The 14985-nt window shown below is 43.8% G+C and overlaps 1 protein-coding gene across 9 annotated transcripts in view; it reads right to left on the bottom strand.

Moving 5' to 3' along the window:
• ablim1a (actin binding LIM protein 1a) overlaps positions 1 to 14985 on the bottom strand; it is a 36739-nt gene that overhangs the window by 4357 nt on the left and 17397 nt on the right. For 6 of the 9 annotated variants that reach the window (XR_011077067.1, XR_011077069.1, XR_011077070.1 and 3 more), the window contains exons 2-17: positions 14171 to 14308; positions 10854 to 11037; positions 10409 to 10518; positions 8864 to 8990; positions 8643 to 8736; positions 6711 to 6798; positions 6010 to 6074; positions 4866 to 4943; positions 4573 to 4731; positions 4308 to 4352; positions 4111 to 4146; positions 3850 to 3979; positions 3197 to 3316; positions 2352 to 2456; positions 1790 to 1837; positions 8 to 93 (exon numbers count right to left, since the gene is read on the bottom strand). Coding sequence is in view for 2 of the 9 variants with exons in the window: in XM_068567310.1 (XP_068423411.1) it covers positions 8 to 93; positions 857 to 997; positions 1790 to 1837; positions 2352 to 2456; positions 3197 to 3316; positions 3850 to 3979; positions 4111 to 4146; positions 4308 to 4352; positions 4573 to 4731; positions 4866 to 4943; positions 6010 to 6074; positions 6711 to 6798; positions 8643 to 8736; positions 8864 to 8990; positions 10409 to 10518; positions 10854 to 11037; positions 14171 to 14308 (1754 nt within the window). In the remaining 7 variants the exon portion in view is untranslated. Of the gene's footprint in view, positions 1 to 7; positions 94 to 856; positions 998 to 1789; positions 1838 to 2351; positions 2457 to 3196; positions 3317 to 3849; positions 3980 to 4110; positions 4147 to 4307; positions 4353 to 4572; positions 4732 to 4865; positions 4944 to 6009; positions 6075 to 6710; positions 6799 to 8642; positions 8737 to 8863; positions 8991 to 10408; positions 10519 to 10853; positions 11038 to 14170; positions 14309 to 14985 lie in introns of all 9 variants that reach the window. The other 3 variants (XM_068567310.1, XM_068567311.1, XR_011077068.1) reach the window with 3 other exon arrangements.

Genomic DNA, 14985 nt, shown 5'->3' with positions numbered 1-14985 from the left:
CACTGACCTTGCTGAGATGATCCTCGTGGAGCTGCTTTTTTTTCAAGGCCTCTTCCTCGTCCTCTTCTCGAGATCTTCTCCTCCCTTCTGAACCTACGGGTGCCATACACAAGACCCGAAAGTTAAAACACGTACTCGCGCACACATAACGACACACACACACACACATGTCTCTGGAGGAAACCATGCTTCACATGTACTTTTATGGAGAGTACAACCAGATGAAATGCTCCATCCACAGTTCAAATTTAGAGAAGGACAGAAAGATGTGGCGGCTTCATTTGGCTGTAGAGCAGGGAGGATCACGCACAGTCAATGAGCAGTAGGTGGACGGAAGAACACAAATGTGAGACAGAGTTGACGAGACAGACAAACAGGGGGGCTTATTGGAATATTTGGCTACGCTGACATGACGGATCGTCATCCGCTTCGTCATTCATGTCAATATTTTACTGGATGCTAAATACACAGAACAGCACAATGTAAGACAGACAGACAAAAGTCAGTTTGAAGTCAGTCTCAGTGATCTCTGTCCAAGTCATTTGCGGCACTATTGTGTAGAGCCAGTGCACCCACCATGTGCAATAAAAAGGGCAAAACTGCTGCTATACCTCAAGCAGAAAACAACAAGGGCAGCAACGGAAACCAAACAACGCTTCTGCTTTGTGCAAGCAAAACTGAAAGGCAAATACTGAAACGCCCGGATAAAAGCGTGAGCTCGGAGTAAAGCAGGGATGCAGTTAAAGCTTTTGGGGCAGCTGGAAGGGGGAAACAAGAAGAGTTAGGTTGTGGCGAGGTGTCTTTTGTACCGCTGGAAGGTCGCAGTGCAAGCATGCCCGTCAGGAGCCTACTGTACCTAATACAGAGAGAGAGCAGGGCCAACGGTCGCCCTCACTCCGCGAGCTGTCATCCAGAGAGGGAGCATGGGCAGCGGGGAAGGTGGCGGATCTGATGATGTCATCAGCAGACTTGCTTTGACGAGCTATGGCATCTGTATCTAGGTTGGCAACCATGGGAACTGATCTATCAGTGTCGGAGTCACGGTTTTAACCACAAGTAAACATTCTCAGTAGATCTGATGGTCAGATTCAAGATTTATTTAATCCTGGGTAGTCCAAGTTTAAAATGGACACTTTCCGCAAAATGTCTTTCCTGAAATTTGGATTGAGCCCTAAACGAAAGCTGCTGAAATAAGTGTTGAGGAACTGCCAGTGGAGAAGAGTCCATGTGGTTTAAAGGATGCTTCAAGGAGGATTTTAGTGACGTCTCAAGATTACACCTCTTGTGTCAAACACCATTTAGTTGTAGAAAAGTCTCAAAACCAGCTGGCTCGCATGTGCTTTCATTAACATATATTTTAGACTCAATTTAAAGCCAAACTGTGTAACTTCATACAAACTAGAAGATGGATTATTCAACTAACGAATACAAAATAATACAATGCACCTTGTTTTAATTCGATGAGCTCAAGGTTGTGGTTGCTACTGCCTTACTTGGTCGGGTATGACCTGTGGTGGCTAATGTTAGCTAACGTTTGCCAACTTCAGGTTGATATTACAGTGTAACTGACATGACCGAGTACGTTTGCTGACTTTATCTCTCCTGTTACACGTTCAGAAAACTACAGCGTTGCTCCTGTGTTTAAAACTAGATGAATACAGTTCCAGCAAAGAGCTCGGCTCGATAGCGTAACTACCTCGAGTATTGCCTTGAATTTGAACTCAGACAGACATTTCTTTTCCTTTCTCTTTTAACAGTGAAACAGGCTCTACTAGAGGGGGAGAGGTACCGTGTTGTTTGTAGATGGGTGGTTTTCTGTAGATGTTGCTCCCCTGATCTGAAAACATCCAAGTACAGACAGAAATAACATTTACAGGTTATACAGTGCCTCTACTATTTAAAAAATAATAATAAATCAATTGTAAAGCATTTACACATCGGGAGTACATGGAATTTCGCCGGTTTTCCTGGAATATGAAAGAAGAGGGGGGAAAAGCAATGGCTGAACCTACATTGAGTATTATGATAGAGAGAGAGAGAGAGAGAGAGAGAGAGAGAGAGAGAGAGAGAGAGAGAGAGAGAGAGAGAGAGAGAGAGAAAGAGAGAAAGAGAGAGAGAGAGAGAGAGAGAGAGAGAGAGAGAGAGAGAGAGAGAGAGAGAGAGCGTGAGCGAGAGAGAGAGAGAGAGAGAGAGAGAGAGAGTGAGCGTGAGCGTGAGCGTGAGCGTGAGCGTGAGAGAGAGAGAGAGAGAGAGAGAGAGAGAGAGCGTGAGCGAGAGAGAGAGCGTGAGCGAGAGAGAGAGAGAGAGTGTAAGTAGGGACGAGCAGTGACAGGGTGCGCTCCAGCTCCTACCTGGGAGGTGGAAATGTTTAGGGGTCTGAGATAGAGGCGGGGTGACCGGCCGGCTGTCGGGCCTGAGCGGGAGGGGGGAGCTCCGGCCACTCGGCGGGTCAGTGCCTCCAGTGAGAAGAACCAAGAACAGAAGATAAGCAGGGATACTAACGGGGAACCACAGTCTGAACGGTGAAACACACAGGACCCAACGGGGCCGGCCAAAGTTACTTTGAGCGAATGGGAGACATTCGGTTTGCTTCTGAGGAATGCAGTTAATGGAGCAGTATGCTATGTGCATGATGAAGACACAAACGCGGAGAAAACGAGCAGAGTTTCAAAAAATCGAGGATAGGAAATGTGCTATGAGTTAAGAACTACAATGTCTGTTAGTCTGTTAAATAATATGAATCCCTGGTTCAATAAGAGCTCACGGTTAAAAGGTTAATAACCCCCGGCATGCTTTGTATCTCAGACTTAGAGTTTACTGGAGTCTGGAGACTCATTCTGACAACGCAAAAAAGTCATCATCCAACTACCAGGGTACTGTCAGTTTGGATATTGGATTTGTCTTATATATTAAGTGCATGCAAAGCTACAAACACACAAAGAGCCTGTCAGCTACTTTTGCAGACGCTGTGAAAGGCAAAGGTGAAGAGGTGCATGCTAGTTAGTGAAGAATCAGTGCCTTGGCTGCATGTTTGACCATTCAGGATGGCAGATATAGTCTGATGAGAAATGGCGCTGGATCCAGAATGGGAGATGGCGGCACTGACTGGGAGGTGGCTTCGCAGGTGACGATGGAGATGAAGTATTGCCTCCGGGGGGGGGGGGGTCAGCAGAGAGGAGTGGAGTGGGGCCCTTACCTTGGCTATGGGGGAGGAAGTGGTGTCTGAAAGGGGAGGTGGGGCGGGAGTCACTATTTCTGGAGCCCACACTGTTACTGCACAGGGAGGAGCAGAGCTTCTGCATGCCAGTAAGAGCCTCTGTAGGGAGGGAGGGTGAGGGACAGGGGACAAAACCCCAGGGCCAGGCAGCAGAGGTGGTCAGTGTCAGGAGGAGATAGAAGGTGAGAAGGTGAGGGACAAAAGAAAAGGAGGATATACAAGAATCAAATGTCGTAAAAAAGGAAATAAAAGTCACCCAAAGTGAGAGGTAAGGAGTATTTAAGATGTACAGTCAGAAAGTGAGAGTGTTACACTTTAAAACAAACGTTTTAATGGAAACAATTGAACACTCTGGAGAAACTGTGTTGTTAAAGGCGCAAAATTGACTTTTCGGTTGTTATTCTGCAAAAAGGATGGATTGTCCATCAAAGCAAAACACGTATTAAACATAACAATCATAAGGCAATTTTGGCAAAGTTCATCATGCTCAGGAGGGAATGTTAAGGTGGAGGGTCAATGAACTCTTCCACATCTTCCTCTCCAATAAAGATATCACCAATCCACCTTATTCCAAATAATTAAAAAACACAGAATGTTATCACAAACTCGGTGATAAAGAGACACATGCTCACCTGGTCTGTGAAAATGCTGTGGCGACCTTGACAAGGTGGGAGTATAACCATGGCGATTATAAACTGGTGATCCTAGGGAGCCCTGACTGGTCGACCTTTGGAGGATGCGTTCCCTCCTGTCGTAAGAGCCCTGACACACACACACAGACACACACACACACACACAGGTTATCCCACAGATTGAAGGGAATAATGAGACATCATATGCTGCATTTACATCGCACGCAGAGAAAAGTGAATACAACAAAGTGATATGCTCACCTCACCAGATGGGGTTGGCGACATGTTTCTTGAGCACTAGAAGAATCAAACAAGTCACAATTACAAGTTAGTTGTTAGAAGCGTCTGGTGTGAACAAGACAAAGTATTTCGCTAATGTTAGAGCCCAGAAAGTCAGACATAAATGTTTGTTGATTTCGGATAATTTCTCATCATCAGAAAACGGTGACGTCTCTTACTTTGTCATCGGGCAAGGGGGAACGCTCCCTCCTGGCAGTGTGGAGCTGTCAGAGACAGAAGAAGTTCAGCACCGCATAGAGGCTTTAAACACTGCAGTATGTGTGTTTTCTTTCCTTGTAGTTTTTTTCTTGAGAAAAAAAGTCTTACAAAAGGAAAACTTACCCAACAGCAAAACAGAGGATCATTTGATCTTTATGCACAGTGCTCTCTGTGCATAAAGATGGCATGCACGCAGGAACAGATACATGCGGTCTGTGTATTTACCTCTCCCACACTCTCGCCTCTCTCCTCTCTCTCATCCAGGGAGGTGGTGTACAAAGGTTCATAGGTAATAAGATCAGGGCGCTCAATGTCATAAATGGCTTTGACTTTTGGAATGGCAGCTAGGTCTCGGTAATCAAGGATCTCATTGTCTACTTTTGCCTAGGGGAGACAAATAAAGACAAATATGCATACACACAAACGCACAGGGGTGAATGGGGTTTACTAAGGTAGATCATTCTACTGTCAAGAGAGGCCTTTATATTAAAAAAAAGGGAATTTGTGACATGTCTTACATAGATCGTGTGACCCGGTGAGCCAGGTATGCTTGAACCAGGTCTGGAACAAATACTCTCGGACGACGACCTCGTAGGCTGCAAGAGAAGAACAACACACAAGTGGCTGTTAGTCCCAACAACGTCTGTCAGGCAGTCTGTCTCCCGTGATCCACAGCCCACTGCCATCTGCACATCACCGTGGTAATTACTCCAAACACCGTTTGGCTTTTATACTGTATGAGCGATGAGAGGGGATTGACAAACCCTGTATTTACGTTCCATTAATAACATGAAGTACTTTGAAATACTAGCATGTTATTTCATGATTAGGTCATTCATCTGCCGATTTGCAAAGTGAATGAGTGCTTCACTCTGTGATTCTATCTTCTTAAGCACCTCATGCTGGTTCATGGGAAATGAAAAGTTTGGATGGCAGCAGCAGGTCTAAGTGTTGAATTAGCTTTTCACCCAAAGGGTAAAATGGGGAATTTGAAAGAAGACAAATTAGTCATTTGTGATTGTGTCCATTGTTTCTGCTCTTCCAAATGTGCACGCATCTTTGTCTCGTGCACCTTTGATATGAGCGCTGACTGAAGTGTTAAAAAGACCAGAGTGAATGGCTCCGTGTGACACACAGATGATGCACTGCAGGCTGTCTCCAACAGATGGCAGCATACAGTGCATCGTGTCCTATGTACATGGTGGAACACAGGATGATGCCATCTCATAGCCAATAGCGAATACAGTACCTGCCTTTCTGTTTTTTGGAGGAATAAGAGGGACGGAGGCAATAACTGTGGAGGAAGGGAGAGGGGGGTTCACAGGACATCACACAAGGGGCTGTGCCTCTTTAGCCTGACTCACAGTTCACACATACATCAAGGTGACCATGTGAATATGCAAATGACAAACACTTATACATGCATGCAAAGACTGGGAGGTGCACACATACACACACACACACACACTCATAATAGCGCCTCAATAGGCAAATTATGTCAACCATGGTAGGTTAGGGTTTAACAGTTCACAGAGGGAGCGGGAACAGCCCATGCAGAATCCAACGTTACATATTCATAATTTCTATCTATTCCAGGAAGAAAGGTGCATTGAGTCAAGACACAGTCATGGGCGATGGAGTCAGAGACGCCCAAATTCCTACCCGCTCCCTGTGTCTCTCTTCTGTTCTGGTGGTGTTCTTGCAGCCGGGATGCCACACTGTTGATCCTAAGGAGAGAAAATACATTTACATATGAAAATAGAATATATTTACATTATCGCATTTTGCAACTATGACTAAATTGTATCCAAAAGTGTGTTTAAAGGGTGACACATTGATATCCGTATACTGTACAGATGAGTGACAAATGTTTTTTTTTTTGACAAACTTGATTAAAGGCTGTGTAATACACACCTGGTACATAGTACATAAAAAAAAGACTAAATGCTTATGTGGCTTTTGCAGTCAGCAGATCTCAACTCAGCTTAACACAAGTGACATGTTCAACAGCATTCTGCAAATATGTCTTTTGAAAGAATTGTGTGAATCTCTTTTGTAGTTTCAGAGATTTAAAGAAGGAGTTTAGAATAATGTCTGTCCGCTCGTGGTGGCCGGACCACCACAGACTTCACCTCACTTCACTTTAATTGCTACGCAGCCAGAGTTGTGGGAATTTGTTTCCAGTACAGAATGGAAAGTAACTCTCAGCAGCACGGCGCATACGCAGACAAATCACATAGTCAATGATAATAAGAAAATATAAAGTGTTTCTTACCCTTGCGCCATACTCAAACTACAGAGAAGCATGCCATTCTGTCAACCAAAAAGGAGTAACACAGTTGTCATGTGACGTGTCCACTCACCTTGCAGGTACATCTCTTCTCCTTCTGTGAACATCTGGTTGCACCTGCTGCATCTCGCACAGCTCGGGTGGTAGTGCTTGTCTCCTGCCTGAAAACAACAGAGCACACAGCACAGACTTGTCGTCACAGGAAAATAAAACTAGTGGAGCGAGGAGCTGCGACTTCCAGGAAGTAGAGCCAGAGCTTGACCGGCTCCCAGCTGCATCTCCCTCCTCTAACATCCAAGCCTTGTTAAAAGCAAGGCATAGCTTCATCCGCTCCAGTAAAACGTCTTTCTCTTGCTCCGAGAATGACTGCTGATGAAATTGCACAGTGGGCAGCTGTTGGTGAATATGTCTACAGAGTTAATGTAAATACAGGTTGTTTTTTACAGTTCATGTGGGAATGGGAAATCATTTAATGTATTCCAGTCATTTTTTTTTCTTTTCAAAATGGTACAAATGTAGAGATTGTTCAGTTATTATAGAATATGACCACCCTGCAGACCTGTTTGACTCAGTACATCTACCTTCTCTCCCTGAGCGTCCCTCTTTGTGATAACCTGCATAACGCGATCCAATAAAATTATCTGACGGCTCGAGTGCCCGAATTTCCGTCTACATTGACGAGGCACTTTGCATGCAAAGCCGATGTGACTTTGACCGAGGGTGATAAAATACCCTAAATAAATTATGCCTGCTGTATAACAACCCTCAGTAACCTTTCAGCTGGCAAGTGGCCACTCGTCGAGGCCGAGAGATATAGAGCCATTGACTTAACATTTGCATTTCCACATTTTACAGAGCAGCTATAGCAAACCCTTCACATCTCTCACTCTCTCTCCTTCTCTCTCTCTGATAAAAGGTACTTATCCTCTATGTGTAGTATGCCATTAAATACTCTCTATATTTATCTCAGATTTTAATAGCTGCATTAATTATCCCTGCCTTAATAATAAGCCATTCACTTTTCCCACCCAGGGCAGCAGCAGTTATGCAAACCCAGCGATGGCTACATGGTATGTGACCCGGCTCTCGGGTCAGGGATTGGACTCAGAGAGACTGCTGTGGCTTTGGCCCAACTGATCTATTGGCAGCGGCTCAGGAGTGAGACGCCGAGGCCTTTTCCTATTGTCAGAAAGACCGGCCTTAGTGTTGGATTACTGTAAACCTGGCTGGCTGGCAGGCAAGCAGTGACATTTTCATACCATTAAATGACGCGTAACTCAGCGTCTAAACGGTTTGCTGTCTGCAGAACAGACAGGCCAGACCAGTGATCATGAAGAGCGTCGACAACGTTTTGCGCATGAACTCGACTCGGAAAGTTACGGACGTTTAAACTGGAGTTTTATAACAGCTGCATGGCATATTACTGACTATGATTGCTTCCTAAGGTCAGATCACTTTCAGTGTTTTATGTCATATTTATGTAATTTGTGGCAAAGCGAGCTTGTATGACCGGGTGCAAGGATGTGCATTCAGGCAGAGTTGGAAATCTTATCTATCTAATCTTTTAGTTGAATACCGTCATGTCCAGAGTCTCTTTGGCTCTGTGACGAAAAGATTACAGCAGAGATTATCAAACTACATTTCACAATTCCATTCCCAGGCTTCATCCTCTGTCTTAATGAAAAGCTGAATTTAGGCATTACAACCAACTCTCAGTAAATCCACATAACCACATTTTTATTTGAAATTATTGGTATACTTCCCAAATGCATCCGCTGCAATTGTAGTCCTTTAATTAAAAGTACTCAAATTCAAGTAAAAGTATTTGGTCACTCTTTTTTTAACGTACCTCAGGCAGGATTCTTATGAAATCCAGGTGCAATGATGTACAAAAGTTTACAAAAGTATATTATAAATTCCACATCTGGCTGCACAGACAGACATCTGCCTGTAATAGTGAGACACTGAAGAATGGGATGTATATGCATGTGTGTGTGTATCTTACCTCTAGCACCTTCCCTGTGATGAACTGATGACACGCCTCACACTGAACTCCAAAATGGATCTGGTAGTCCTTCTCACAGTAGGGGGCGCCGTCCCTGAGGGGAGACAGACAGGTCTCAGCAGCAGGGACTTGACAGTGAAATATCAAATCCTGTGTGAACCTCATGCGAATTGAAAACGTGGCCAAGCAGCCTGTAATTACAGTGGACATGAGATGCTTACTTGCTGATGTACTCGCCAGTCAGCACTTTGCTGCATGCCTTACACTTGAAGCAGCCCAGATGCCACTGTTTGTCCAACGCGAGAAGAGCCTGTCCGTTCTTAATGTCTCGACCACATCCTGCACAATCTGAAAACAAAGCCAAAGTGGCATTAAGTTAAGCGTTGTCGCAACAAAAACCACGAGAGAGTACAAACACAGTGCAAGACAATGACTCTAGACAGAAGGAATGCTTGAGTGGAGTTATTTAGCATTTAAAACACAGCCTTTTAATGGGCTCACGATATTGACTGGAGGAGAAATTATTGCATGCAAGGAAATGAGACCTTTTTTCAGTTGTGACCCAAGACACTAGATGGTGATAGAGTGTAACCAGCGGTGTTCTGACAGCTGCCTCTTTCTATCATCAGCATCTCTCCTACCAAACCTCTAAAAGCTCCATCCATATCCAAGTGGGATTCTGTGGCTTAAAAACTGCAAGAGGTTGGTTTCTAAAACAATCTTCCAGTCATCTCTTCTTTAATGAATAGAGGATGAAAGCAACACAGAGCCCACTGCAACCACAGGGGACGATAACTACGTAAGGCATAACGAGGCTGCGATGATGACGTGAGGAGAATCAGCATGCCTTATTTATAGGTGACCTTGTCTAAAAGCTCTTCAAACACCAACTAAAAGACCACTGGGGGGGGGGCGGGAGTGTGTGTGTGTGTGTGTGTGTGTGTGGGTGGGGGGGACAGGAACAGAGAGGAAAGAGAAAGAGAAAGAAGGAGGATGAGATGAGCTGAGCTGGAAAAGGAGGGGTTTGAGGGCAGCACATTCCCTGTTCCAGAGGAAAGGAAAGACATGGCCATGCATTATTTAGCAAGGCCTGTGTTGGTGTTATTCATAAACATGGCTGGTCCAACACGGGGCTGCGTTTACGGAGGAGAGGAGAGAATGAATGATACCCCTACACCCTACACCATTCAGGCTTCAGACAGAACTGGGTTGCAGGAAAAGTCCTGTCAAGTATTTTATTTACTGCTATGTGGAACTTGAACGGTTTTACACACTTCACCATGAACATTTTCTCTATTTTTCCCCCAAAATTTAGCCTGACATTTTTAGTAGGGAAACTTCTGGATAGTATTCAAGGTAAAGTTGTATTAGTTTGAACAATGTTTGGCTGCACAGCACAAGTTGCTTTTGAAGGGGATTAACATTCAAGATGCCATAAATGCGGCACTTTCTTTGTTCAATCAGATTCATGCTAATAATGTGAGCAAGCTTGATTTATGCAAACCTGAAAATTATTCTTCACAACACAAATATCACAGCTAAAATGACTGGCCACGAGCTACATTAAATGTCATGCATGAATTACACGTGAAAGCACCATACTTGACTAAAAATGTTATAAATCCTACAACTGATCCACTTTCACTATGAATCCCACTGCCAACTTCCCAATTCTGCATGGGAACCAAAAGGACATTGCATGAAAGCCCTCCGGTGCATTAAACCTGTGTGTATGTGTGCGCGTTTATTAGAAAACGGCGACTTACTACTGGAGCCCAGGATGTCCTTTGGTCCCGGAGACATGGGCTCGACGCAGTACTGACAAAGGCAGTCCTTCCCATTGAAGGTCACCCTGTCGCCGGCGGGGAACGGTCGTCTAGAAGAGGGGTGACATGAACAATCGGTAGACAAGACGTGAGCTGTGGCCCCCGAGGTGAGTGTAAGTGTAGTTTATTAGCTGTGGGTTTTGCTGGGGCTTAAGATGACAGGTCTTGATGATGTGGATGTGTGTCGACACTGTGTCCCCGAGGTGGACGTTTAGTCCAATGACTCAGACGGGACACACTGCATGGTACTGTAAATCGTCTACTGGAGTCACTGCCATCTGTCACTTTACGTGATCGCTGCTCTGGAAAGCTGCACTCAATTGCACCACATTGTGATCTAATTAACTCTTTCTCAGCCGATGTACAATGAGTCCGTGCGCCTTACTTGCAGATGGTGCAGACGAAGCAGGCAGGGTGGTAGGTCTTGCCAAGTGCGGTGACCACTTCCCCCTCCACAAAGTCCCCACAGCCATTGCAGCGGGTGCCGTGCATGCGTTGGTAGTCCAGCGTGCACAGATACTCTCCATTCTTCATGAAGAAGCCCCCCTGGGCGAGGTCACATCCGCACACTGTACGGGACACACACACACACACACACACATCGTCACACTGAGTCAGGTCATTTAGTGCTCTGGCCATGTCACCACCTTCTCCGCCCATCTTCTCCACGCATCAGCGGCTTTGTAAAGCCTTGCCAGTCCGCGTTGTCCGCGAAACCGTGAATTCAGCGAGTGGCTTGCCGAATCCATGGAATGGATGCTGAGAAATTCATTTTCGCAGCTGTGTGCGTTACAATGTGAAGCGTAACGTCAAATTCTTTCGTCGGCGTTCACAGTCGTAATAAAAATAAATCCTGGACCTTGTCCCTTTGAAGGAACTCTGCATTGAGGACACTGATTCAGCACTAACACAGCAAGGTCTTTTCATTGTCGGTGTGGAGGTAAAGTGTTCAATGCAACAACAATTCTTTAATTGTCTCGCCCAGGAAATGGCCTTGGTCTGTTTCTGAAGATAACTGGCTCTGTAGTACATTTTCCAACAAGCTTCCTTCAATTCCAATATAACCTTTTGTCATCGACACAAACATGAAAGACAGGATGAGACATAAATAGTAGTTGGGGAACAATTAAGAGTTTGGTGATTTTTTAATGTTGGTACTGTTGTCGGGTTTAACTTCTGACTAAATGAAAAATGTATTACATAATTTAGTAAATACAGAATTCAAACATTTGAGTGAGTGATTCTATGATGGCCTTTATCTCTGTGATTTGAAGCAGAGACTTTTAGTTGGTCCGTCATGGGACATGGCAGTTTTCAACTCGACCCGCTTTAAACACTTTTATGATATGCTTATCAAAAGTGAAGAATGAATCAAGCCTTTTTTCATTCTCTTGTTAATCAGTGTGCCATATCAACATCAAGGTTAACATTAGGTTTAATTATTACACCAAAATGTAAATCTCCAACAGATCTGTCATTTTCTTCCATCCATATGGGCAACATGCATATTTCTATTAATCAGCACATTGTCATTAAATATATGAGAGCACGATACAAGAAGACTGCCATCTGTATAAAAACATCCGTAAATAACCGAGCGGAACTAACTGCCAATGACTGTGAAAGAGGTCATTTGGCATGTAACGAGGGGCCACTTCAACATTTCCGAAAAACTGTCATTGATGGAGCTAACCGTGGTTGAGCGCGTCAGCATGCATGAACGTTTCATAATTGGCACTGAATGCATAGTGCAGCTGAGGCTGATGAGGATGTCATTAGTTTTGCAGATTTTGCTCTATTTGACAAATTCAAATTTGGAGCTAATGATGATAAAAAAAATAAAAAAAATAGTTACAGCACAACTAAAGTTATTGGAGATGAGACATGATGAATGTCTGAAACAAATTTCATGGCAATCCATTTTTCAGTTAGTTTTTTCAGTCCGGACAAATGTGATGCCACATTTAAAAATCAATGACATCCATGTTGCCCCGTACTTCTAAATATGTTTGAATTTCGATAACTTGCTTCTTTTTGTAGCTGATTTGGAGGTACATTTTACATTTTTTCTGGCTAATTGAAGAAATCATGGCTTTAAAAAAACACTTATTTTTGAATAATAATTTCCCCATTTATCAAGACTCACTGACTCACGTGTTTTGACACAAAGTTCACAATTCAGACTTAATGCATTTACATTATTTGCACAGCATAATGGTCACATGGTCCATAAAACTCATCAGTCCAGCACCAAAGAGAGAGCCTGGGAATTTAATACCCCTTTGGAAATGCCACAGCTAAGAGGGAAAATATTTTGATGTTTGAGATGACTGCACCTAATCATTCTTATGCAATAAGCCACGTTAAATCCGGGAGATGAATGGGAGCGAGTGGGGCAGAGAATCAGATTTAATTGCATTAAGGCTCACGGGTGATGAGATTAGCTCGTAAGCTATCTGAGTCAAGAGAAAACCCGCAGTGGAGATTTGGTGGCCTTTGACTGTGATGTCCAACCACCTCAGCTTTCCAACAGATGCATGCCATTACATTAAATTCATTTTTGGAAACTCAAAAGGGCCAACTTGTGAAATTGAAATGAAAGTGAATTCAGGGAAATTAAAAGGTTCCGCTTTGGTGCATTTCAGGGAATGAGATAAACACATGCAAAAAGCGTCTGTTTGGGATTTGTATGCCAAGGGAACAGTATGAATATCAATAAACTCAGTCAGCATATAAATGATTGTATTACTAGTCCTACAAGTTGGAGACTTAAAACAGCACATTTAGAGCAAGAACTAAGACAGTGTGTCTGTTGGCTCATAACGCAGCCCTCGTGTCTTCTTTGGCAAATACTGTCTCGTGTGCACAAACACTTTTAGAACCACTGACTCTCTGAAGGCATGTATCTCCACGTGTAAAGGACTGCATTAAGTGCTAATCTCAGTGTTTGCTTGTGTTATTCTGGGCCCTTGGTGAACTAAGAACTCTATAACAGTGCTCCAGTTACAGATTAACTACGAGGGCTTCGGCGAGGCAGGTTCAGTCTGCAAGAGAAAGAACGCTGGGTCGGCCGAGGGCTGCTACATCGTAATGAGGAGGATTTGCATCATCACATATCAGAGCAGTCTGAATGCTACAATACAAGTATGCAGGTCTGAGGAGAGAAGATGAGTCATGAGGATGGAAAAGGACACTGAGGATGTTTAGGGACAGCTCCTATTCAACTTCATGTGATTGGGATGCTTTTTAGGACAGTCGTGGAAAAAAATAATAACTTGTTCAGTTGTTCTTTTGTCATTTTACCTAAAGGGTCACCAGACTATTGTCTCCTATACCTGTGAACTGTCATCCTACATCATAGGGTGAGAAAATGAAGTCAGCATTCGGCTGCATCTACTGGGCGAAGGGAAGCAAATGTCCTACTATTGTTACAGTATGAAAGTAGCGGTGAATTAAAACACTTAACACCTTTGCTGCCAATGTTCACACAACCCCCACATTAATCTTTTTCTGATTGAGAAAGAAATAAGCAGTCTGTGGACTTGTTTTTAAATTGGAAACGCATATTGTATTTACCGAATACCGGCTTTTTGGGTCATATAATCTTAGGGTGGTCTCACATGGAGTAGCTGAGCCAAATCACAAGCACCAAATACCAGTGAAACCCATACATCTGTATTGAATTACATAAAATGACAGTACCTTTACAGGTGAAGCACTTAAGGTGAAAGTGCTTGTTCTGCACCCGCAGCACCTCTCCCTTACATGGCTCGCCACACTTGTAGCACTGAATCAGAGGCTTCTCTGTGGAGTGGTGGTGTGTGTCCTGCGCATGAGCCACTGCAAGAGAAGAGAAAGAGACATTAACATTACTATTAGGCTGTAAAGTTGATGAGTCATCGTGGTCAATCCATGCAGATTTTTCTAACTTTGCTTGCAGGTTTTTAAAAAAATTTTTTAAGTTATCTTCTTCTGACGACACGCTGTGAATCTGAGACTCCAGAAATAAAGACAAACTGCTGAGAGCCTGTCAGGGTAGAATAAAGGACAACATTGAGCAGGACAGCACAACTTTGGGTTCATGGCCCGGAGAGGCTCTCCAGAGAGCAACAACCTAAATATAGTCTGTCTTGATCAATGGAGGATGGAGAGGCAAAATGCTGAGGCGAGCGGGGCTTTGTAAATGGCACACTAAAAGGGTATTGATAAAATCAGTTTACTGTAAGTTCACCCTTAAAAGAAAACACCATGGACCATTTCCTATCCATACCTTGATTATTTTTCCAATGCATGCTATAATGCACGGCTTCCTATTGCCATGTTTAGAAGGTTAATGTCAGACACAGTCTTTTATTATCTCATGTCCCTTGCTTTTTGGGTTAGTTAAGTGTTCCATTCTTCTCTGTGGAAGTCAAGTGTCTGACGGTAAGCAGAGCAAAGCACTCAGCTCAGATAACGATAAAACCTGGCAGGCTAAATGTTTACCATGATATGACTATCTCACTCTGTGGAAGTTG

Source organism: Clinocottus analis, unplaced genomic scaffold (assembly GCF_023055335.1).
Source record: "Clinocottus analis isolate CAN_PGR_092001 unplaced genomic scaffold, fCliAna1.0.p SCAF_8, whole genome shotgun sequence".
NCBI classification, from domain to species: Eukaryota; Metazoa; Chordata; class Actinopteri; order Perciformes; family Cottidae; genus Clinocottus; species Clinocottus analis.
This window is presented reverse-complemented; position numbering and strand designations above follow the sequence as displayed.